The sequence below is a fragment of the Nycticebus coucang genome, chromosome 22 (assembly GCF_027406575.1).
Source record: "Nycticebus coucang isolate mNycCou1 chromosome 22, mNycCou1.pri, whole genome shotgun sequence".
NCBI lineage: Eukaryota > Metazoa > Chordata > Mammalia > Primates > Lorisidae > Nycticebus > Nycticebus coucang.
This window is the reverse complement of record NC_069801.1, coordinates 58,459,170-58,485,621: the sequence shown is the minus strand read 5'-3', so window position 1 is coordinate 58,485,621 and position 26,452 is coordinate 58,459,170. Positions and strand designations below refer to the sequence as shown.

At 41.0% G+C, this 26,452-nt stretch overlaps 1 protein-coding gene across 6 annotated transcripts in view; it reads right to left on the bottom strand.

Moving 5' to 3' along the window:
• The window catches only part of NFIA (nuclear factor I A), a 406,685-nt gene that overhangs the window by 189,020 nt on the left and 191,213 nt on the right, over positions 1-26,452 (bottom strand). For all 6 annotated transcript variants that reach the window (XM_053576702.1, XM_053576703.1, XM_053576704.1 and 3 more), the window contains exon 3: positions 21,853-21,918. In XM_053576702.1, the coding sequence (XP_053432677.1) occupies positions 21,853-21,918 (66 nt within the window). The remainder of the gene's footprint in view (positions 1-21,852; positions 21,919-26,452) is intronic.

The window sequence follows — 26,452 nt, the reverse complement described above, 5'->3', positions numbered from 1 at the left end:
ATTTAGATAATTACCTCTGTGCTCTTGTCTGGATGCCCATGATTTCACTGCTGCTGCCCCTTGCATTTTACCACTTGAACGACCTCCACTGTAAGCCCCTAACACGATCCACAAATCTTCAGGGGATCACAATTGCATCTGATGGCAAATGTCTGCCTAGAAATCTGTCTCCATTGCTAGAATATGTACTCCAAAGGTGCTCAATCTGTTTCTCATTTATGTTTATATACCCACTTCCTGGCATAAAGATTAGCGCATATATTAATAAATATGTATATGTATAATTAAGAATCAGAAAGGCAATAATATATGATTATGTATTATTTTCCCCTTGAAAGGCTTTAAACTCCTTTGGAAAAGACTCATTTGTTTACTCATTTATTCACCCTAAAAATATTTTTGGGAAAGGCGGAGCAAGATGGCAGCCGAGTAACAGCTTCCTTGCATCTGGGCACGGTGAGTCTGGGGAGATAGGACTCCAGGCATCTCTGGCTGGTGGGATCTGCCTATCAGCACCCCTGTGAGGATACAGGGAGTCAGCGAGAGACTTCTGGATCCCAAGAGGAGGAGTAAAACAGTGGAAAAACGGCAAGCGGTTGCGTGTGTTCAATCCATCTAAACCGGCCCGCAATTGTAAGTTCAGCAGCAGCGAGACTGCAAACGAGAAAGGCCTTACCTGTGAACTGTTTTGGTGTCTTTGGACTTGGCACTCAGTTGAACTGCCTTGGGGAGAGCCTGAGCGGGAGTGCGGAGAACTTTGGCCGTTGTCTAGGGCCCCAGTCTGAGCCGCTGAGCCAGACGGAGCTGATAGTGTTTGGCTGTGGGTCACAGGGAGCCACTGTGAGGGATCTGCCCTGGCAAGCTCCGCCCTCAGGGTCGCAGAGCTACAATCAGGTGGGAGCTGGTAACCCAGCGACCAAGTAGCCTAAGGGTGGGGTCGGAGCCGCCTTGTAGCCCTAACCCTCAGGGGCAGAGTGAGACCAGTTTTGGCACACTGGGTAAGTGGATAGCCACTTCAGCAGTGATTCCAGCGAGAAGCACTTTCCTGGGAAAGCTTCTGCTCAGCAAGTTTACAAGTTCAAAGTGCCTTTTAAATGGGCTAAAGAGAGATTTAGGGTGTCTACCTGCTGGGTTTTGAGAAATCAGCAGCCTCCAGTTGTATCAGAACTGTGATTAACATCTCATACCCCAGAAGACCACGTGTTGCCCAGACAATATTCAATAACATATACATACTGCTTTGTTTTTGGTTATTTTTTTTTTTTTTGTGGTTTGGTTGTTTTATTTTGCTGTTGTTTTGTTTAATTTCAACCTTTTCCATACAGATCTTTTTCTTCCTCAATTTTTCTAGTTTAATTATAATTTCCCATTCTGCCTTTTTCAATAACTAGAACTTCATTTTTGCTAGTGTTTCTACCGCTATTATTTGGTTTTTCACCAAATTTTATCCCGTAAAGTTTTCTGTTTGCTTGTTTGGATTGATTTATAGCATTTTTGTCTTTCCTCTCTACTTGGTGGAGTTAGGGTACTGTGTCTGATTAGGTTAGCAAAGAGCTGCTGACCTCAAGGGAACCACCCAACCGGGTACCCCCAGAAGGTGGGGTTTTTTTAAGGTTGTGTCAAAGTACCCTACCGTACACCTATATTGCTCTGTCTCCCTCTTTCTGTGCCTCTCTTCTTTTTGTCAATATTCCTTTTGCCCAACCCCTCTCCTTTCTCTATTTTTCTTTTTTTTTTTAATCACCCGGTCCTCCTTTCTTTCATCCCATTTTTGCTCTTCATCCTTCTCACCCTTCTGGTCCTGTAACCCTTAGTCCACAGGCACGAGAACTTAAAGGGCAAGAGGAAGTGAAAGGAAAATTAGGGCAAGGAAACAGATAAAAGAAATCACTCATGAGGAAGAAGCAGCAAAAAAATCCAGGCACCATGAAGAACCAGTCCAGAACAACCCCACCAAGAGACCATGAGGTAGCTACTGCAGATGATTCTACCTATAAAGAAATGTTAGGAATGACAGAAAGGGAATTTAGAATACACATGTTGAAAACAATGAAAGAAATGATGGAAACAATGAAGGAAATTGCTAATAAAGTGGAAAATAACCAAAAGGAAATCCAAAAACAGAACCAAATAAGAGATGAACGATATGAAGACTATAAAAAGGATATAGCAGAGCTGAAGGAACTGAAACAGTCAATTAGGGAACTTAAACATGCAATGGAAAGTATCAGCAACAGGTTAGACCATGAAGAAGAAAGAATTTCAGAGGTAGAAGACAAAGTTTTTGAGATAACTCAGATAGTAAAAGAGGCAGAAAAGAAGAGAGAGAAAGCAGAACGTTCACTGTCAGAATTATGGGACTTTATGAAGCGTTCCAACATGCGAGTTATAAGAATCCCAGAAGGGGAAGAAGAATGCCCCAGAGGAATGGAAGCCATACTAGAGAATATTATAAAAGAAAATTTCCCAAATATCACCAAAGATTCTGACACCCTGCTTTCAGAGGGATATCGGACCCCAGGTTGCCTCAACTCTAACCGAGCTTCTCCAAGACACATTGTGATGAACCTGTCCAAAGTCAAGACAAAAGAAAAGATTCTGCAAGCTGCCAAGAGTAAGTGCCAGTTGACCTACAGGGGCAAATCCATCAGAGTGACCGCAGACTTCTCTAATGAAACTTTTCCAAGGAAGAAGACAATGGTCATCTACCTTTAATCTACTTAAACAGAACAATTTGCAGCCCAGAATTCTGTACCCTGCTAAGCTAAGCTTCAAAATTGACGGAGAAATCAAATCATTTACGGATATACAAACATTGAGGAAATTCGCCACAAGACCAGCTCTACAGGAAATATTTCAACCTGTTCTGCACACTGACCACCACAATGGATCAGCAGCAAAGTGAGAACTCAGAAATTAAAGGACAGAACCTAAACTCCACACTGATGCAAAACATAAAACTAAGCAATGGACTCTCACAAAATAAGACGAATAGAATACTACCACACTTATTAATTATATCAATAAATGTTAATGGCTTGAATTCCCCACTGAAGAGACATAGATTGGCTGACTGGATTAAAAAACACAAGCCATCCATTTGCTGTCTGCAAGAAACACACCTGGCTTCAAAAGACAAATTAAAGCTCTGAGTCAAGGGTTGGAAAACAAATTTTCAGGCAAATGGAATTCAGAAGAAAAGTGGAGTTGCAATCTTATTTTCAGATACATGTGGATTTAAGCAACTAAAGTCAAAGAAGACAAAGATGGTCACTTTATATTGGTCAAGGGAAAAATACAACAAGAAGACGTTTCAATTCTAAATATTTATGCACCCGATTTAAATGCTCCCAGATTCTTGAAACAGACCTTACTCAGTCTGAGCAATATGATATCTGATAATACCATCATAACAGGGGACTTTAACACTCCTCTTACAGAGCTGGACAGATCCTCTAAACAGAAATTAAACAAAGATATAAGAGATTTAAATGAGACCCTAGAACAACTGTGCTTGATAGACGCATATAGAACACTCCACCCCAAAGATAAAGAATATACATTCTTCTCATCACCCCATGGAATATTCTCCAAAATTGATCATATCCTGGGACACAAAACAAATATCAACAGAATCAAAAGAATTGAAATTTTACCTTGTATCTTCTTAGACCATAAGGCACTAAAGGTGGAACTCAACTCTAACAAAAATGCTCGACCCCACCCAAAGGGATGGAAATTAAACAATCTTCTGTTGAATAACAGATGGGTGCAGGAAGAAATAAAACAGGAAATCATTAACTTCCTTGAGCATAACAACAATGAAGACACAAGCTACCAAAACCTGTGGGATACTGCAAAAGCAGTTTTGAGAGGAAAATTTATCGCTTTAGACGCCTACATTTGAAAAACAGAAAGAGAGCACATCAACAATCTCACAAGAGATCTTATGGAATTGGAAAAAGAACAACAATCTAAGCCTAAACTCAGTAGAAGAAAAGAAATCTCCAAAATCAAATCAGAGATCAATGAAATTGAAAACAAAAGAATCATTCAGAAAATTAATGAAACAAGGAGTTGGTTTTTTGAAAAAATAAATTAAATAGATAAACCATTGGCCAGACTAACGAGGAATAGAAAAGTAAAATCTCTAGTAACCTCAATCAGGAATGATAAAGGGGAAGTAACAACTGATCCCACAGAGACACAAGAGATCATCTCTGAATACTACCAGAAACTCTATGCCCAGAAATTTGACAATGTGAAGGAAATGGATCAATATTTGGAATCACACCCTCTCCCTAGAGTCAGCCAGGAAGAAATAGAGCTCCTGAACAGACCAATTTCAAGCACTGAGATGAAAGAAACAATAAAAAATCTTCCAACAAAAAAATGCGCTGGTCCAGATGGCTTTACTCCAGAATTTATCAAACCTTCAAGGAAGAGCTTATTCCTGTACTGCAGAAATTACTTCAAAAAATTGAGGAAGAAGGAATCTTCCCCAACACATTCTATGAAGCAAACATCAACCTGATACCAAAACCAGGAAAAGACCCAAACAAAAAGGAGAATTTCAGACCAATCTCACTCATGAATATAGAAGCAAAAATTCTCAACAAAATCCTAGCCAATAGATTACAGCTTATCATCAAAAAAGTCATTCATCATGATCAAGTAGGCTTTATCCCAGGGATGCAAGGCTGGTTTAACATACGCAAGTCCATAAATGTTATCCACCATATTAACAGAGGCAAAAATAAAGATCACATGATCCTCTCAATAGATGCAGAAAAAGCATTTGATAAAATCCAGCATCCTTTTCTAATTAGAACACTGAAGAGTATAGGCATAGGTGGCACATTTCTAAAACTGATTGAAGCTATCTATGACAAACCCACAGCCAATATTATACTGAATGGAGTAAAACTGAAAGCTTTTCCTCTTAGAACTGGAACCAGAGAAGGTTGTCCTCTGTCACCTTTACTATTCAACATGGTGCTGGAAGTTCTAGCCAATACAATTAGGCAAGACAAGGAAATAAAGGGAATCCAAATGGAAGCAAAGGAGGTCAAACTCTCCCTCTTTGCTGACGACATGATCTTATACTTAGAGAACCCCAAAGACTCAACCACAAGACTCCTAGAAGTCATCAAAAAATACAGTAATATTTCAGGATATAAAATCAATGTCCACAAGTCAGTAGCCTTTGTATACACCAATAACAGTCAAGATGAGAAGCTAATTAAGGACACAACTCCCTTCACCATAGTTTCAAAGAAAATGAAATACCTAGGAATATACCTAACAAAGGAGGTGAAGGACCTTTATAAAGAAAACTATGAAATCCTCAGAAAGGAAATAGCAGAGGATATTAACAAATGGAAGAACATACCATGCTCAGGGACGGGAAGAATCAACATTGTTAAAATGTCTATACTTCCCAAAGCAATCTACCTATTCAATGCCATTCCTATCAAAATACCAACATCGTACTTTCAAATTTGGAAAAAATGATTCTGCGTTTTGTATGGAAATGGAAAAAAACCCGTATAACTAAGGCAGTTCTTAGTAACAAAAATAAAGCTGGGGGCATCAGCATACCAGATTTTAGTCTGTACTACAAAGCCATAGTGGTCAAGACAGCATGGTACTGGCACAAAAACAGAGACATAGACACTTGGTATCGAATTGAAAACCAAGAAATGAAACTAACATCTTACAACCACCTAATCTTCAATGAACCAAACAAGAACATACCTTGGGGGAAAGACTCCCTATTCAATAAATGGTGTGGGGAGAACTGGATGTCTACATGTAAAAGACTGAAACTGGACCCGCACCTTTCCCCACTCACAAAAATTGATTCAAGATGGATAAAGGACTTAAATTTAAGGCATGAAACAATAAAAATCCTCCAAGAAATCATAGGAAAAACACTGGAAGATATTGGCCTGGGGAAAGACTTCATGAAGAAGACTGCCATGGCAATTGCAACAACAACAAAAATAAACAAATGGGACTTCATTAAACTCAAAAGCTTCTGTACAGCTAAGGAGACAATAACCAAAGCAAAGAGACAACCTACACAATGGGAAAGGATATTTGCATATTTTCAATCAGGCGAAAGCTTGATAACTAGGATCTATAGAGAACTCAAATTAATCCACATGAAAAAAGCCAACAATCCCATATATCAATGGGCAAGAGACATGAATAGAACTTTCTCTAAAGATGACAGACGAATGGCTAACAAACACATGAAAAAATGTTCATCATGTCTATATATTAGAGAAATGCAAATCAAAACAACCCTGAGATATCATCGAACCCCAGTGAGAATGCCCCACATCACAAAATCTCAAAACTGCAGATGCTGGCGTGGATGTGGAGAGAAGGGAACACTTTTACACTGCTGGTGGGACTGCAAACTAATACGACGTTTCTGGAAGGAAGTATGGAGAAACCTCAAAGCACTCAAGCTAGACCTCCCATTTGATCCTGCAATCCCATTACTGGGCATCTACTCAGAAGGAAAAAAATCCTTTCATCATAAGGACTCTTGTACTAGACTGTTTATTGCAGCTCAATTTACAATCGCCAAAATGTGGAAACAGCCTAAATGCCCACCAACCCAGGAATGGATTAACAAGCTGTGGTATATGTATACCATGGAATACTATTCAGCCATTAAAAAAAAATGGAGACTTTACATCGTTCGTATTAACCTGGATGGAAGTGGAAGACATTATTCTTAGTAAAGCATCACAAGAATGGAGAAGCATGAATCCAATGTACTCAATTTTGATATGAGGACAATTAATGACAATCAAGGTTATGGGGGGGAAGCAGAAAGAGGGACGAAGGGAGGGGGCTGGGGACTTGGTGTGTGTCACACTTTATGGGGGAAAGACATGATTGCAACAGGGACTTTACCTAACAATTGCAATCAGTGTAACCTGGCTTATTGTACCTGTGGCTCAGTGAGTAGGGCGCCGGCCCCATATGCCGAGGGTGGTGGGTTCAAACCCAGCCCCTTCCAAACTGCAACAAAAAATAGCCGGGCGTTATGGCGGGTGCCTGTAGTCCCAGCTGCTTGGGAGGCTGAGGCAAGAGAATCGTGTAAGCCCAAGAGTTAGAGGTTGCTGTGAGCCGTGTGACGCCACGGCACTCTACCCGAGGGCGGTACAGTGAGACTCTGTCTCTACAAAAAAAAAAAAAAAAAATATTTTTGGAGGGCCAGCCAGGCACTATGTTTAGAATATGAGACAAACTAGTTTCTGCCCTTAGGGAGAGTGTGTAGTCTAGAACAAGGGTCTCCCCCAGACACGCAATACCAGGGTGCTCCCCCAAAAAACACTGGAACTTCATTTCTGTTTCTATTTACTGTGCTATTATAGTAATACTATTACTATTTATCTTTTTAAAAAGTAAATCTTATAAAAATAATAAATTCTTAATAACGCTGTGTTCTTCACTTGGTCACGTGTCGCATGGTCACATGTCACACAGCATGTGGGTGTCTGAGGGACACGTGGGAGTCTGCAGGTTCTTTCTCATCGTTTCACCTTCAGGATGTTATCACCTATTACTGTTTTCATTTGCTGATGTTCTGTTAAAAGGACTGATAGACTGTAAGGACTACAGATTATACAATACGTATATTATTTATTACAGCTGATGCCTACATATCAGCGTAACTATATGCCATTTTATGCTACTGTTATTCCCTGACCTCAAGTTCACAGTTTCCTTGGGGTGGAGGGACAGCACAGGGAGAGAACACACTGAAACCTACCAGTGCAAATTATCTTTAGTATAGCTTCTGAGTAAAAAGCTGCCCTCTCCACTGTCCCTGCTTAGTCTCAGAGCTCTCCCAGGTGAGATGAGGCGGGCATTACTCTGCTGTCCACTGGCTGTGGACCGTGGACATGCACCCCAGGCTCTGTGAGCCTCCTCTTCCTCATCCCCTACCCTCAGACTTAGGATGCCAAATTAAGATAACATACTCAAATGAAGTTAAGGGTATAAAGTATATCGTCTTTTCTAACCATGGGTCAATTTTCTTGCCTTTCTTATGACTGCACAGAAAGAATATCCACACAGAAAGAGAGACGGGCCCAAAATTCAAATATTCTACACAGTTACATTCTACCCAGCACATTTTGTTAGAGCAAGGCTCCTAGTTTCAGCTGCTTTTGATACTGACCTCACTCAGTATAACTGAATTCAAACACATCTTGTGACAGAATGACAGAAAGGGACGCAGTCTGGAGGAGACAGGCAGCCCTCACACAGCCAGCCCTACCGGCACCTGCTTCCCTCTTCCTCCCTGAGAGGAGTCAAAGGCTCTTAGCCACCGGTCTACAGAAGAGGCCTCTGCACCTTCTCACCATTCGAGGACACCTGGTAATAATTTCGCCTCATGAACCCAGTTTCTCAAAGTATTTAATTTACCATCTTTATTAAATAATGGATAATTCATTGCGCCTCCATCTTTCATTAAATGAACCCAAACTATAACTGCCAAACACAGTCTCTCTAAGCATGAAGAGAGCCAGTGAATTCAGAAGCATAGAGTCAAAAGCAAAAATCTTCAGCCTGTGAAGCTTTTTCTTTTTCTGGGAAATACACAGTTTCTTTTAAGATTTTTCCTTTGGCCCCCTTCAAGAATCACCAGTTGGTAAGCACTGGCCAAGCGTGTGCTGAGGGTTACCTGTGTGTGTTTCAGGTTAGCCATTTGCAAATCCACTGCAAGTGAAAGGACGCACATGGTCTGCCCTGCTACTTTTAGAACTGGCTAAAGCTCAGAAAATAAGGTGCCTCACTTTTCCTCTTTCTATTGTTAAGGATTTTATAGTTCAACAGTGTAACAAAGCATTAAACTGAAAAGCTCTCCATTTGACCAGCATTTGCAATTTTAAAAGAAGATAAACCTCTCTATGGAGTTAACATGATCTGTGAATAAGGGCATGTGAGGAATCAGGTATCCCAATGAACTTTCTCTTGCTCACTTGAAATGGAGAATTAACCAATTCTTTTAAATAATTCAGAAATCTAAAGTGAGAGAGATGAGGTACAAATTTCTACCCTGCTGCACAAAAAAATGGAGAATGAAAATAAATGTTTTATGTTTTCAATAAAATTACACTCCTACATCTTTTGTAATTTTAAATACTTTCGAATTTATTGGCAATCATAATTGTTTTATGCCAGCCAACAAACATAATGGTATCTGGTGTAAATACTTACAACTAATCTCATTTTATACTCTCTACCTCCAGCAGAAAAATTAAATGAAAATTTAGTTCATTGTTTAAAAATACCCAGTAAAGAATCACGTAATACTTGAGTCTGTAGAAAAATGGATAAAGATTGTTCATAAAAAATAAGAATATAATTTTTCCATAAAAATATTGTTTTGCCCCCCAAAAACTCTTTAAACAATAAAAAAATGTTTTCTAGCACATGGTTCATGTCCCTGAGAGAATGAGAGAGTGGGAGAGAAGGTGACCTATGCTTTACTGAGTATCTACTAGGGATGGACACTTTCTGTAAACATATATACATAAAATCCACACAGAAAGAGTCCTGTGAGTTCTGAGGATGTAATCAAGCCTGTAGGTGCCCAAACAAGGCTGAAGCAGATACCTGGGAAGATGAGATAAGAATCCTTGATGAATCTGAGAAAAACAAGAGGAAGGGGAAAGGAACTAACGTTATTTGAGCTCCAAACGGAACAGCAACAAAAACATATTTCCTAGGGAGGGGATGACATCCCTCCATATGAATGAGGAAACAAAAGTTCAAGAGTTTAAATTACTTGCCCAAATTTACAAAATCAGCAAGTTACACAATCAGACTGAAGTCCAGTCTTTCTAGAGTATCCTGTAGAGGTTATGCAGGTGGACTCCAGAGCTGGGGTGAGTCTGAACACTCTGGGTGCCCTCTTCCCTGTGGGGAAGCTGTGTAAACACTGTGTGTTGTTTCCTTGTCTGTAAAGTAGGTGCACTTGTAGTACCTATCTCCATACGATAGTACGCTGCATGGTTCCAGTGGCCATGAACGAAACGAGCCACTCAGATCACCTGCTGCGGGCCAGCCCCAGCTGTCCACTACCACATTTGTTCCCAGGTCACACTCCTGCAGACGGCTTCCAGGGGAGGAGACTAGCGCAGGAAGCATCTGTACCATTCCTACAGGACGCAGAACTCTTCCAAAAGGGAGTCAGAGACTCTTCCTCGGCTTGTCCAAAACTTCTTAGGAGCACTTACCATCTGGGATCCTTCCCCTGCAATTCCCCATTCTCCCCTCTGTCCTCTCCCACCTGTCAGAATTGTACTGCAGCTGGAAGTTTCTCCCAGCCACTCTTGTTCTCTCCCCTTTATATTTTCAATAAATGGCTCGCACATTTAATCCTATCAGGACACATCCTTTTTGGAGGATGCAAACTAGCATACCAATGCATGGGAAGCCCAAAATACAGGTTAAGCAATGATCATAATTATCACCAAAATCTTTTGTGGGGCGTCATTATCTGGCCCAACAGAGTCTAACCCTATCTTCCAAAATTAGTTTTCTGGAATCTGTGAATATTATTCTTTCTTAAAGTAGGAAGGTTCAAAAATCATCCTGTGTTTCTACCACCAGTCAAGTTTCGTCATCCCTAGAAAAGCAGTCCCGATTTCAAATGAAAACACATAACGTTCCATTACAGTACACAAAAAACGCTGTTTTCAGGAGGCACCTTCTATTTTCAAGCTCATGCCTTCTCCCTACCTCATCTCTGAACATGGACATTCCCGAGGCCCTATCATCTGGCTGATTTTCTTTTTCGTCATCTTTCATGAGGCAGAGTCTGCTAACAGCTGGATGCTGTGACTAGAGATACCTCCCTTGCATTTGCTTTTGAAAAGTGACTCACACGCTGTTACAGTGGCTCACACACTTGACACACCTCTAATTAAACTTACATCCTGACTCACATAGGCTGAGCAGCTTTCAATTACCGGATCGCACCTACTGACTTTGCCTTACAAGTGGCTTACTGTTCCAAGAAAACTGTGGGGCTCAGGACCAGCAGATGCGGGAAGAACGTAATTTAAGCAGTCCAGTCATTAGAACTTTGTAGTATCTTCCTAGGTTTCATTTTCAGTAGGTTAAATGCCAATGGTTTGACCCTGGGTGATTAGTGAAATCACCAAACTAATCAAACCTTTCCATATGCTGCTGATAACCCTGGCCTAGGTAACTTCCATGGGAGAGTGTGAAAAATTATAATGGACTGCCAGATACAATACCGGACTTGGTTTCAGGAGTCCTAAAAATGCAGCCCGCGGGCCACATGAGGCGGTGTGATTGTATTTGTTCCCATTTTGTTTCTTTACTTCAAAATAAGATGTGCAGTGTGCATAGGAATTTGTTCATATTTTTTTTTAAAATATAGTCCAGCCCTCCAACGGTCTGAGGGACAGTGAATTGGCCCCCTGTTTAAAACGTCTGAGGACGCCTGGAGGAATACTTTTTGTGTGTGTAAGTATAGCCCATGTAACACTAAAAAGTTATTTATTGTTTATCTGAACTTCAAATTTAATGTGGTAGCTGGGCATGGTGGTTCACACCTGTAATCCCAGCACTCTGGGAGGCCAAGGTGGGAAGAACCCTTGCACTCAGGAGTTTGAGACCAACCTGAGCAAGAGCGAGACCCTGTCTCTACTAAAAACAGAAAGAGCTATGTGGGCATTGTGGCAGGTACTTATAGTCTTAGCTCCTTGGACCGCTGAGGCAGGAGGATCTCTTGAGCTCAAGAGTTTGAGGTTGCTGTGAGCTATGATGATGTCACAGCACCTAGCCTGGGTGACAGAGTGAGATTCTGTCTCAAACAAACAAAAAAGGAAATCAAATTTAACTTGGCATCTTGAATTTTTATTTGCTGAATCTGGCAATAACTAAGGAGCAAAATCAACTTCCGTGGTAAACAAACTCAAGACCTGGGGTTTATAATCTAACGATGTTGTGCCATAAGAATGAAGATGGAACCCCACAGTTAGCTCTCCTCCACAAAAATGGAATCATTTGCACAGCAGGTATGTGAAGCCAAAACTTCCATACCCCAGAACTCACCTCTCAGTAATACATGCACAGGAAAAACCCTTTAGGGACACCAAAAGACTGCCACAGCAGGTGAGAAAGTCACATGTAGAGGAATGGACGCCATGCTTGTAAAGGACAGTTATTGATTCTTACCACATTAAAAGGAAACGCTGAGAACAGGACGGTCTCCTGGCAAGCCTAGAGATGTTTTGTGACTTGGGGGCAATCCCCCAAGTAACTTAGTGTTCCGGAATAAGATAAAATCGGCCACCCACTAGTAAGCATGTGTTAAATATGGATGCTTAGTAGTTCTTCATGAGGGTTGTGGGGAAAGAACAGGAGAGGAGAGCACATGGCAATGCTTTATGCATGCAGCCCTCGTATGTCATTACCTTAACTCTCCACACCTGTTGTGTATGTCAATCACCTTAACTCTCCACACCTGTTGTGTATAACCTTAATAAATAGCCCTTGCAGAGGGGGCTCGGGGCTACCCTGCACTTAAGGTTAACCTGCCTCCTGCAAGCTTGTACTTCTAATCTGTGTCACAACTGGTGCCTTCCTGCGGCGACCGAGACTCGGGCCATAGGGGTCACGACAGTCACATTCCTTAATAATGTTACAAATTACCTGGGCATGGTAACCTGGTGTAACCTGGTTCACACCTGTAATCCTAGCCTCTGGGACACTGAGGCGGGTGGATCATTTAAGCTTAGGAGTTTGAGACCAGCCTGGGCAAGAGTTTGAGAGCTCATCTCTAAAAGTAGCTGGGCACTGTGGCTGGAGCCTATAGTCCCAGCAATTTAGGAGGCTGAAGCAAGAGGATCACTTGAGCCCAAGAGATTGAGGTTGCCGTGAGATATGACATCAAGGCACTCTACCCAGGGTGGCAGAGTGAAACTCTGTCTCAAAAAACCAATGTTATGAATTAGACCTTTGTCTGCAGCTCCACACTAAACTCTGCTTGCTATGCTCATGGCAGAACACCCAGCGTCTAGGGCTCAGGCTGTACCTACCACAGGCCTAGCAGGTCCAGTGTGGTTTGGCTTTCTGCTACTCTCACCTCAAGGGCTCTTCTCACCGTGCCCTCTATCACCCTCTCCCCGCTCAGTTCCTCCAGCAGGGCTCAGGCCCTTTGTACATACTGATTCCTCTTCCTAGAACAAAAGTCCCTCACCTCTGCTCAGCTCACTTTTTTACCTTCTTTAGCTCTTAGCTCAAGTGTCAACAGACCAGAAAGGCCCTGGCTACCCGATACGAAATAGCGTCCTACCTTCCTCCACAGCATCTAACATCTGAACAGGTGAGCTCCGTGAAGAGCAGGATTCTGTCTAGGACGCCAGGATCTTAGAATGCACTTGGTAAGGATCTGCTGAAGAAGTGAGTGAATCACGCCTTTTCCATTTTACTAGACCGTTAGGTTCTCAAGAGTAGCACATCGGATCCATCTCTGTATTCCCTCAACACATCCAATATAGAGTCTAAACGTGCCAGCAGGTTCTTAACAACTATCTGCTGAATTACTTATGAGAAAATTGAGGTACAAGTCTTTAAGTGACTTGGACAACTGATTTTCTCCTTAACAGAGGTTCAGAGTCAGGCTTTTAATGGCACCTCTCCTCTGCTAATTTGACCTATCTGGAAACTGTGATTTGGCTTCTCCCGCTCATCTCTGAGTTTACAGGTGCTGCTTGCTGAGAAGCTCTCTGGTTGCAAAATACCTACAGAGATTTAAGAAAACACCCACTTTCCTTCATGGAGAGAGAGTTGGAAAGCTATTCTTTTTTTTTGCTGGGCCTTGCCACAATATCCTTTATGCTTCTGGTTTGGGATATTCACCATCTGATGCCTGCAGATAAAGCATCTGAGGCGTCCGTGTTCTGTTCAGGTTGAAATCACCCAAGTATAGAAATTAACGACTGAGATGGGGCAGAGTAATCTGCAGTGAACGCTACCCTGCCCCCATCTCTGCGCGAGCTATCCCAGTAGACTTCCTTAAGGACAAGCTGATGCCGGGGGAACAGAGTTGCCTAGAGCTGAGAAAAAAACTGAAGAAGAGAAAAGAACAAGGAAGCTGCGGGGAGAAAAGGTGCCAAAAATCCTTGTGGCCACATGAATTTTTCTAGCAGACAACTAATCAATCTGGATTAGTAACTCCAAATCCCTAAATAAATTATTTATATTATATTTCATTTACTAATATTATCCACAAATGGATCCTTCCTTCCAAAAAATAACATTCACATTCAGATTTAGAATCAGAAATGACCCTATTAATGTGGCGAGCAAAGCTCATCCGCTTGCAGCTCCTGACCCGAACTAGCCCCCCTGATGTTTCACCACACTGATCCTTAATTGCTGGGGAGGTATGGAAAGTGGCCATTAGAAGTGGTCCTTCCAAGGATACCTCTGTCAAAGGGCCCCGTCAGACCCGCTTCAGGCTGAGCGCACAGGGAGAGCGGAGCGGGAGCAGATGGGGCCGTGGCCACAGGCCAGGTGCGCCTTCTCTGCACTAGGCTTCAGGACGGCTCCTCATTTCTTTCCTGAGCCCAATTCGAATACTGCACAAATTGCATTGCTTCACGTTTTCCTGCTTTTAGAATCTAAACCTATGGATGTATTTACACCGTCTCCTATGAATTATAGATAGGCTTTTCTGAGTTACATTCCATGGGCACTCCTGGGTCTCTCCTGGGACAAGAGTCGCAGGCACAAAGGTATAGAAGGATCAGAAATCCCTGTTTTTCTTCCTCCTCTGTAACTGTTGGTGCGTGAAGTGTTGGTGGGGTGGGGTTGGGGAGGGGAACAGGTTCGAAATAGATCACCATGCCAGTCCATTTAAAAAGTTTAAAAGCAGGGAATGGAGTCTAAAACATTTCCTATTTTTGGCTACTAGGCAACTAATTTAAAAGCCTGGTGAGTTATCCTCTATGATGACAATAAAATACCCAATAATGTGTGAGGATAAAACCACTTCTCTAGGCCAGGCGTCGTAGCTCACACCTGTAATCCTAACAATCTGGGAGGTGGAGGTGGAGGTGGGAGGATTGTTTGAGCTTTGTTATTTCAGACCATTCTGAGCAATAGCCTTTAGAACAGGGGTCCTCAACTTATGGGTTGCAACCCATAGGAACTGTATCAAAGGGCCGTGGCATTAGGAAGGTTGAGAACCACTGCTTTAGAAAAAAACAGCCAGGTGTGGTATGGCAGGTGCCTGTTGTCCTCACTACTTGGGAGGCTGAGGCAGGAGGATAGCTTGAGACAAAGAGTTTGAGGTTGCTATGATGACACCACTGCACTCTCCAGCCCAGACAACAGAGATGCTATCTCAGAAAAACAAACAAAAGCTACTTCTTTAAAATTTGCTACAAATCTCCCTCTCGTGGCACCGTACCCACAATGGATCCTGTGTTAGTCTCAATAGACTAAATCTCCCTCTCGTGGCACCATATCCACACTGGATCCTATGCGTGACACATGTGGCCAGCAGCCCCTCGGCCAGGCTGGTCACTCTGCCTTCAGAAGGCAGAACCCAGGCGTTTCCTTTGTCTGGAGCCATTTTTAAGGACCTACTGCCAACAATGATGAGTCAGCCATGCTAACAACACCTAAAACAGCAGAATTCACCTACTTTTCAGACTGAACTTTCAGATCAGACCAAATTCTAGTTTCCTAGTCTCTTAAGAATGAGAGACTAGCTCCACTGCACTGCTGAAAATTCATCAGTCAGAATTTAATTATACAGATCTGGAATCCAGAAGGCATTTAAGGCCTTAATGTCTCCCTGGGTTGAGACCTTCACATATTTTAGAATATTGATCATTACTGTTACTGCTACTGTTCTGGTGGTCACTGTACTGTGTCCGTTCCTGCGGGGGTTTTTAGAAGAACGCTGCAGAGAATAAATGTAGCTGTGTAATTGTAAAAGAAAGCCATGCAGATTACGAAATATTGATAAAGTGTATTTACAAATCAAAAGTGCTACAATGCTCCCCTTTCCCCAATAAAATACAAACTGTAAAATTACAGTACCTCCAAAATTCCTAAAATGACCCAATTAAATGATACATTAATCAAAACAGTTCCTAAAACAAGCAGTCCATCCAGCAGTGACCATTATCGCCATTTGGAATTAGCAATGTTATTTTGCCTTCCCACTGTACATTAATATCTCAATGTCATATTATATCTACTGTATATTTGAGGAGGTAGTGAAAACCATTTAAAACATTAAGCAAGAGGGCCTGTGATTTTTAGGACAATGGTACAAGACAAAAGAATGTTTATCCAAAAGAGGAAAATAAATTAATAGTTTTCTTGTCTCAACTCCAAATTACAAAGGGAACCCTTCATGTAAATCTGAAGTCAGGAAGTCTGTAGCCTTAAAAGTTTATTGTGTAAGCAATGAAAATTCAAAATAAAAAAAAATAAAATAATAAAAAAAAAGAAAAAAAGAAAATTCAAAATAACCACAGAAATGAGTTAAACAACTACTAAAGATGGACAGTTGTGGTTGAAGATAAGTATATTCCTTGTTTATCTAGCAACGTTTAAAAAAATGACACCTATGGGGCAGCGCCTGTGGCTCAAAGGAGTAGGGTGCCGGCCCCACATACAGGAGGTGGTGGGTTCAAACCCGGCCCCGGCCAAAAACTGTAAAAAAAAAAAAGATACCTATGGTAATAATACAAGATGGGAATGACATAAATGAAGACGGTGAGTAAGAAAACTGGGAGCAACCAAATACTCCGGGGTGATTTTCAAATTGGCAGGTAGAGCTGGGAATTTTCAAAGTCTGGGGCAAGCATCATGATTAATGGCCTTCCACTGACTGCAAAGACCCCTCTGAGGGTGGATGCCACCAACGTATGTGCAACTGCTAGATAAATGAGGAACAAATGTAATTAAACCTAAAAAACTAATCTAAATACCAACTTTGATATCTTGTTATAAATATCACATTTTAGAAAACACTAAGATAAGGTTATTATTAGCAGGTGCAGGTGATGATAGAAGGTAAACAGAAGGGAAAAAACCCATGTGAATACAGCTCTTCTCTTTCGGGTAAGGGCAGCCCCTTTTTTTTTTTTTTTTTAGTCCAGGGTACTTTTGCTGATAACAGCGGGACCCAGTCGGGGGGAGGGGGCTGTTTTCAGAGTGCCAGCATTGGCCTGAGCTGTCAGTTGACTCAAAGCGGCCAAGAGAAGTGTGTCTTATATTAAGGAGGAAGCTACCACATGAGCTTTCCCCTCCTAATGACGTGCTGATGCACCACAGAACACATGCCTGGTAAATTATCAAGCAGGCTCTTTAAATGTTCTGTTCCATAAATACTTTTTAACAGTCGCCAAAGTACACAAAAGGTAGTTTGACTAGATGTTCTCAAAGTCCAACAAATAAGGTTTAAAACCTTCTCAATATGCAAAAGTATTAAATAAAAACCCTAACCAGAGCTGGGAACTTTACATTCCACTCCGTGGTAATCAAGCATCAAGCATGAGCTGAAACGATGGTTATTTCATACGTGTGACCACACCTACACATTGCAGGGGGAGGGCGAGGAGGGTCAGAGGGACCACTTGATCTACCATGGCCATTTGCACCAGGCAGAGCTCTTGCTATGACCTATTAGTCACGCCCGTGTGTGCAGGCCCATGTGTTGGAGATTAGTTAGCCTTCCCCACACCCAACCTAGACTTTCAGCATCTCCAGGGTGGTTTTGTTTTGTCCTTAAATTTTCTTAGTAAATCGACAGTCAGCAGACACTCAAAAAATATTTGGGGATAACAACAATATATTCACTTACCTATTAAATTTATTTATTAAGCAGGTAAGTACCAAACAGCTGCTAAGGTGAAGGCCCAGACTTAGGTGCTGTATAAGAACTTTAAAAAAGAAATCTGTCCTCAGTCTTACCCTTAATCAGCCTGTAGTCTTTAATAATCCAGATTCTACGTGGTTTGTGCCAAGGAAAAACTCAGCTAAATTAAAGACATCTAGGAAAAGCTTCTTCCCTTCTTTCCAGAATTACCCTCTTCTCGGGTGCTCATTCGGAAGATTCTAGTAACTGAATGACTTTTGCAGTTCTTTGGTTCTCAAACTCAGGGGGAGAGGGACAGAATGTGAAGACAGAACTAAACAGTAAAACAGACACGGCATTGAGGGGATTGTGGAAATTAAGAAGCAGACCTACATGCAATGTTTCAGAGTAGAGTAGGTACCTACAAAAGATGTCTCTAAAGCCTGGCTTATCTCTCGCACCAACCCCTTCACTCCACGGTGCCCACCTTTTAACCTCCTGTGTTTGTACACTCATCACAGACATGGCAGGCTTTAACTGGAAAGCCGAGGTGCTTCCCTACCACGGAGTCCTTCCTGTGAACCAGGCATTATGCTATTTTGAATGCACATTCTCATTTCAACACTCACGAGATAGGTTCTTTTAGTGTTTCTATTTTACTGATGGGGCATCAGCTTACCCAGTCACCCAGCTATTCTTTAATCTGGGTGCAGGTCAGTCTGACTCAGAAGCAGGGTCGCTAAGCACTATGTACACCGATTTAGAGTTTCAGAGAGTCTGACATGTTATCTCTGGGCTTCAGATATAATTCCTTCAAAATTCCCATCTAATGCTCTAATTGGACAAAGATTTGTTTTCTTTTACAGCTGAGTCTTAAGGGAGTATAAGAAAAGAAAGCAAAAATTCCACAGGAAAAACAGACTAGTTGGCCAGGGAAGAAACAGCTGCATCCACTTTCGGTGAAGTTACATGGCCTAGTTTACAGTTTGGGATGAAATAGCATGTTACCATTTGTCTGTTCATTCTCCATGGTTTAGTAGGGAAATGCCATTCATTTTCCATTACCTTTCCCAAGAGCTGGGGTAAAAAGAATATTATTCTTCCTTGTATGTATGTATGTATGTATACTAGAAAACAAACAAAAACCTAAACTTTCAGGAATTCATCTTCATAACTGGTAATGAAAAACAGGGAACACGCTCTTGAACAACACAACGCCAGGGAGTAGAAAATTATCTAATGCGTGTAAATATCTAGTCCTGGAATCTTCATTTATTCCCTGTAGGGACTGTATGTCTTTAAGGAAGAGATAAAATCATTTTTGCTTCAGTAACTTCATCTGAGATTGACAACAGGCAGAGAGAGGGACCTGAGAAGCTAATATTTCTTCATTTAGGGTTGTCTAAAATAAAGCAGCTTCTCCTTCTTTTTCTTTGAAATGAATAGCAATTTGGAGGGTCGGCATTTATTACTTTACCTCCCAGATATTCATACTTTCTTTCTTAGAAGTCACATGATCCCCTTTAAAGGATCCCATGAATCCTGGAGTGGGGATTGCCAAGTGATGTGGGGTTAAAAGTGGATTTGGCTGGTGTCTCCAGGCCTTTGGCCGGAAACTCCAGGCTCAGTCCTGGGTGCTTTTTGGAATGGGAAATGCACAGTATCTGGACGGCAGGCAGCTCCAGAAAGGCGTGCCAGGCCTCCCAAGCTCTCAATATATATTTGCATGTGAACAGCTTGCCGGCCATTTTATGAAGACAGATGACTTGGGCCTGTTAGGGGAGCGGCCAGGCCGAAATACGTGGACCACACTCACCCCTGCAGCCCACAAAGGCTTGAAAATAAAATGAGTATCTCTGGACACATCGTTAGAGAGATTATATACAAATATAATATATGAAAAAGGAAACATTGAAGGCTCTAAGTCACCTATAAGTCAAGTGGAAAATAAAGAATGAAACAAGTCTATAAATATCACTCTTTAAAATGTCAACAAAAAATAAGACATAGCTGTTTATGACACTAAAAACAAATCTTCGGAGATCTCTCTCTCTCTTTTTTTACTGGCAGCTTTAAAAAGACAACTTTGATAAAGAAAATATCACCAGAATACCAGGACGAGGAGAGACATGGCCAGACAGATCATAGTTAACGCTAGAGCCCAGCAATGGAATGGAGAGTTTCCGAGGCTCGAGGAATGAAACCAACTCTGAAAACTCAGTGAGAGGATGTCTCACGTGGTCCACTCCATCCTCCATCCCACGACACTAACCTAATTCAGTTTATCCATCTTTTCAAAAAGATGCTCAACATGGGAAAAGTTAAAAAATGTGCAGAAAAGGTATGATAAGATTATATTGCCAAAAAAAAAAAACAAAACCAGTAATATTGAACCACAACCAACATTTTGTTTTAGTCCACTCTCCAGAAAGATATCAGAATAAGTACATGATACATACTAGTGTCTTTAATTCATCAACATGTAGGTAATATTATTACCCCATTTTAGAGGAATAAATCAATACCTGAAGAGGTTAAGTAATCTGTTTGATCTTACAAAGGTAAGAAATAGCTGAGACAGAATTTGAATACAGATCTGATACCATGGCCTGAGCTATTAAGCATATTCCCTCAACAGTCCCCCTCAGGGTAAAGCATTCCTGTTACAGCCTCCGTTCTTGGAATTTTTAAAGAGGACTCCTGTGTGAAAGTACCTGTCACAATGTTCAGTGTATTACAGGTGATGCCAAAACACTTCTCCGTGCCTTCACTCAATCCAAAGTCCAAAACGTGACAATCTTTTTCATACATGCAGTGAACACTAGTTTACTTAATGTATGTGTTCTTTTTTTAAAGATAGAGTCTCACTATGTCGCCTTGGGTAGAGTGCCATGGCATCACAGCTCACAGCAACCTCGAACTCCTGGGCTCAAGTGATTCTCTTGCCTCAGCCTCCCAAGTAGCTGGGACCAGCTACAATGCCCAGCTGGTTTTTCTCTATTTTTTGGATAGATGGGGTTCTAGCTCTTGCTCAGACTGATCGAGAATTCCTGAGCTTAAGGGATCCTCCCACCTCTGCCTCTCAGAGTGCTAGGATTACAGATATGAGCCACTGTGTCTGGCCATATGTGTTTTTTTTTTTTTTTGTAGAGACAGAGTCTCACTGTATCGCCCTCAGTAGAGTGATGTGGCATCACAGCTCACAGCAACCTCCAACTCCTGGGCTTAGGCAATTCTCTTGCCTCAGCCTCCTGAGTAGCTGGGACTACAGGCGCCTGCCACAATGCCCGGCTATTCTTTTGTTGCAGTTTGGCTGGAGCCGGGTTTGAACCTGCCACCCTCGGTATATGGGGCCAGTGCTCTACTTACTGAGCCACAGGCGCCACCCATATGTGTTTTATTTTAATAAAGTTTCTGCAATAGAAAATTTACATTATCTATGCAATTGAGGGATTTAATACTGTCCCATACCCTGTTTAATTTTAGATAATTTAAAGTGGTAACATCCTTCAAAGGCAGAGATCGGTTTCTTAAAGGAATTAGCGAAGAGTTGAACTCCTAAAAGGCCACAAAAATACTTCTGAATAAATGATCTTAAATTAACTAGTGAAAAAATCATGAGGCATGTGCCAGGTTCTAAAATGAAAAGAAATGAAAAGACCACGGTTTCTCATTTATGCTAAGAATCTGATTTGTTCAATCAGCCCCACATATCATAGTTGAATTGGAGAATCAACTTTCTTGGGAATAAAGGTTCTCATGAGTACCCTGATAGTGTTTGAGGGGAAAGGCGAGGGGAGTGTTGGGGCTGCAAGAATGAAAGAAATCAACTTGAGTTTCTCCTTGAACTGTCCACCTGGCTCCTACTGTGGGCCGCCCAGGGGGCAGACTCCCGAGTCCTGGAACTTGATAGGCGGCTGTGGACTCAGCACGCAGCAGCCAGTGTCTCAAGCTAAACTTACCATTTTCTGGCTGGTCCTTAATGTCAACGTCACTTGGCTGGCTGGGACTTTCAGATTGACTTGAATCTGAAAAACATAAAAATACAGCCAAAGATTACAGGGTCTGTGAGGGAAAGTGGATCAGAGACGCCTGACTTTCTCAAAGGTTCAACCTATAAACTATGAGTGAGAACATTACAGGAAGGACATGATAAATGAAAAAAAGAAGAGGTGGAAAGAGAAGTGGGGGATGGGGGGTGGCGTAGCAGCCTGTGCTTTTAGAGAGAACCCCTGGTCTGTTCACACCTGCAGGGGCATTTGCTTTGTGCCTAACTTAAAGCTCTTCAGAAACCACTTTCCAAACTGCTCTTCTCCACTATTTATACACTAGCGTCTGATAAAGACTTCATCCTTCATTACACACATCTGAAGCTTGATTCAGAACATAATAAAGTGTCAAAACATATTTTGAAGCTGGTATATAGAAGCAACCCAAACAACAGTAACAAGTTCTGTTGATATTTAGCTCTGTATTCCAGCAACAGACTACATAGTAACACCATTAAATACAAGAGTCCTAATATTCCAGCACATTTTCCTGAAATAACTGAGTAACTCAAGGAGGTCTTTTCTGAAGGTGTAAGTTTCCAACACTGTGTGAAGTATTATGTTTTTCTTACGCTGACGCATTTGGGAGATGATAAAGGGGATGGTTAGCAAAAGCAGCTCCTCGCATACCTTTATAGAATTAAACTTATTTTTACTTTAAGAAGCATAATCAGATTTTCAAATTAAAAAATGAATTCAATTAACTTAATTTCTAATGGGAATAGTTAAAAGAAAGTAACTTTTAATTTTACTATTAGATAAAATCAACTTAGATCAAAAGAAGTTCACACAACTAGAAGCAAGCATATTGTTTTTTGGGGAGAGGAGAAAAAAATCAGGCAAAATGTTTCAAGGGGAAAATTTTTGATGTAAAAATTTTCATTTTCTGAAACTTGAAGTAGTTTACAATATTATATAAAAGCAAGCAAACAAAAGACCTTTTTTTAAGCCTCTAGATCTGTGGAAAGCTTGGATCCTAACTTTACCTTGACTTCATATATTTAGAATTAGCTCTGAGGCTGGGTGCAGTGGCTCATGCCTGTAATCTCAGCACTCTGGAAGACCCAGGAGGGAGGATCCCTGGAGGCCAGGGACCAGCCTGAGAGGGAGATGCTGCCTCTATAAAAAACACAAAAATTAGCTAGGCATGGTAACCCACCCCTGTAGTCCCAGCTACTTGGGAGGCTGAGGCAGGAGGATCGCTCGGACCCAGGGGTTTGAGGCTGCTGTGAGCACTGCACTCCACCCAGGTGACAGAGTTACATCCTGTGTCAAAATAAATAATAAAATTAAATTAAAAATAGAAATAGCTATATGAAATTTGACCACATTTCCACAAAAAGTTCAATGTGAGGTCAAAAGATCATTATACTTAACTGTGATTAAACAGAAAATATTAGTTCTGCTGCAGTGGAGTTACATCATTACCATTCTGTGTCTGGAAGATATTGTAGAAAGAAGTACCACTACTAGTGACCTTAGGTCTAGAAATACTAATTTACTACTTTAAAAGACTCCCTGCTTTTAAGCAAATGAAGATTTTAATTATAGGCAAGTGCCATAAAGAAAGTGTCTATTTTAAAATTTTCAAATCGTCTTAACCTGGTGACTATAGCAAAAATTCTATGTTGATTCAAAGGCTCATAACAAAAGATACAGAAAGGTGAATTTTCATTTATATCTGGTAAAGTGACAGCTTTTATCACTTTTTAAATAACTGCCATAGAGAAGACATAAAGTATTATTATATGCCAGAACCCTTTAGCGACCCCTTCAGAATAAGCTACAAAACTAAATACACAGTCGGAACGAAAAGTTAGAAATGCAAACAAATGTATATGGGACCATACTTGAAATTTTAACTAAATTAATATCACAGTTAAAGCAAACAATTTAAAAATATAGCATAACTGCCTTTTTTGTTTCCTAAGGAAAGAGCTGGTAATTTTGCCATTAGAAATGACAAATTAAATATTTTGAGAATATTTAATTCAATGTGTTTTAGGAAAAACATGTACTCTTGTTATTTTTGTTATGGAAAATATTAAACCATCAATATCGACAATGAAAATGAAAGCAAAATATCTAATTTTGTTTTAGGTGAAGTTAAAATTCTTCTTGATCATGTACCAAAACATATACTTAAAATTTTGCCAAACATAACATTTCCTTTGGAATAATGCAAATGTAAGTCTCTATATGATAGCATAGCCAATGTTATACTTCAAGGTGAAATATCTTGACAACCACTTTCCTATGAATAAATGAAAATATTTTTATTTCAATTAATTTAGCATTAGTATATCATATCCACTTGCTTTTTAATATTTATCCATTAACATTAAGACAAAAAAGCAAAAAGGAGAGACCCCAAAATATTTTTTTCATAGTCTGAAAGTGGACTTTCTTTGTTCTTTCCTTTTTTTGTTTCTATTTGGTTTGTCACCGTATCTTTCCAGAAATATAACATAATTATAGAAAACACAAATAGCAATAAAAGATGAATATTAGGTATCTTCCAAGAAGACTTAAAAGCTAAACCACAGAAGAAGCAGCAAACCAACAGCAAAGGCCTGAGAAGGAAGAAACTGCTCAGAGTTGGTCTGAAGGGGCCTCGGCGTCGCTGTGAAAGCTGAGATAGACTGGAGGAGGGGTCGAGCCAAACTGAAAGTGGAATCTAATTTCTCTAGTTTTATTCAAAAGCTGGAGACGCTGCTGTCCATCCCAGGGCTGCGTACTAAAATACACCACCTTGGTAAGAGCAGGCAGACTCTACAAGAAAATGTAAATGATCTAAAAACTTCAATAATTATTTTTTCTCCTGGGCCATTTACTATCCTTTCCTTTCTGAGCCAAGAAGGAACAAAACCATCCAGTGCCAGTGCTGTTCTAAAAGATGTGTGGACATTTTTAGTGGTGTTGCAAAAGGTCACCAATGCCGCTAAGTATGGAGCCAAACAGGTGACCAGAATTACGTAAATTAACTTAGACCCCATACATAATTCATAGAAATGAAAGCTCTCTTTCTTACACACATGCATTAAAACACTATAAAGAAGGCTAACAATTAATTTACTTTTCTCTTTTATATACTCGGTAAAGACCTGTCAGAAGCCAAGGTAACTTTATTTCTTACCTTTTTTTGCCAATTATTTTATGATTGATTCTCACCACCCGAAATAATTAGAGAGCTCAGTAAACAAACCTGACTGCATCAAATTGGGTATCTTTCTTGCAACTGAGCCCCCTCTCCATGCCAATGAGTTTCTCTGGTTCCCCAACGGAAAGCCGGAAGATGTATACATCACAATGAAGAGAATATTACTCAAAGCGCGTTTAAAGGATGGGGTTGGAAATGCTATTGTGAGGAAGCACATCAGGGTTATCTCCCCCCAACCACACACACACACACACACACACACGTAGGGATTTGCTTTTTGTTTAAGGAAACGTAGACTTCAACCTAACCTTGAAAAGGAATGTTTCTTTTGGTTTTTAAAAAATTTATGAGCAGAAATTTAAACCTAAAATAGACAGGGTTTGCATATAGGAGGCTGGGTTAAGCCCTCTTAATTGAACGGGTAGCCATCCATCTATGCATTTTTATGGCGCCTACAGCTATATTGCTGGAATATTCAGACGAAGATAGTTCACTGTCAATATAATCACTAGGGAAAGAAATAAAATAAACCCTGATGCCCACATTTTAGTCTCTGCTTCCATGAGCTCGTACAATGCAGAAACAGAAACCCTCATTGGATGTGCTGTGTGTATACACATCCAGTCCCCCCGACTCAGAGGGTGCTCCTTCCAGGAAGGCTAGCAATGACCAAAAAACGTTAATATGGTCAAACGGATCAGACCAAAATAGAGATACTGCTTCCACGTATCCTATGACCTTTACGTAAGAAGCAAAAATAGAGTAATCTTCCTTGTTCTCACCTAGAATTAAACACTTCCACCTCTCCAGTCTCTCTCTCATAGCACAGACATCTTTCAAGGTGTGGCTAATACTATGCTGCACTAAGGTGGGGTTAAATTATTGCTTGTGAGGATCTGAGCTTCTAAAGAAGAGTCCTTTCCCACTCTCTCTCATCTCCAGTTCTCTTCGCAGGATACCTGGCCTCGCCAAGGAATGTAATCACTGCTGGGCTGAAGATCTGAATTTTCAGTTGTTCATCTTTCTAACACAGAACCACTGTCAGGGACTGAAAAATACACTAAGCTCTTGCCTAAAAAAGCAGTGGGACTTCTAAGCGGAAAAGGGGGTGCAGAAAAGTCCTGTATCTCTCTTTGATACTCCCCTGCTTGGGGTCTGGAAAGGAAAACGAGGCACGTTCTTCTGGTTTGTGGGTGATTTGGAAATTGCAGACAATTACCTGCTAGGACCCCCTGGCCCACGTGCCACAGAGGCTGCGTGGAGGACCGTGTCCGACACACAGGCAGCCCTCCAGAAATGTATGCAGACTAAACTGATGAATAACAGAGGAATATGTCACACATTCAAAAAAAT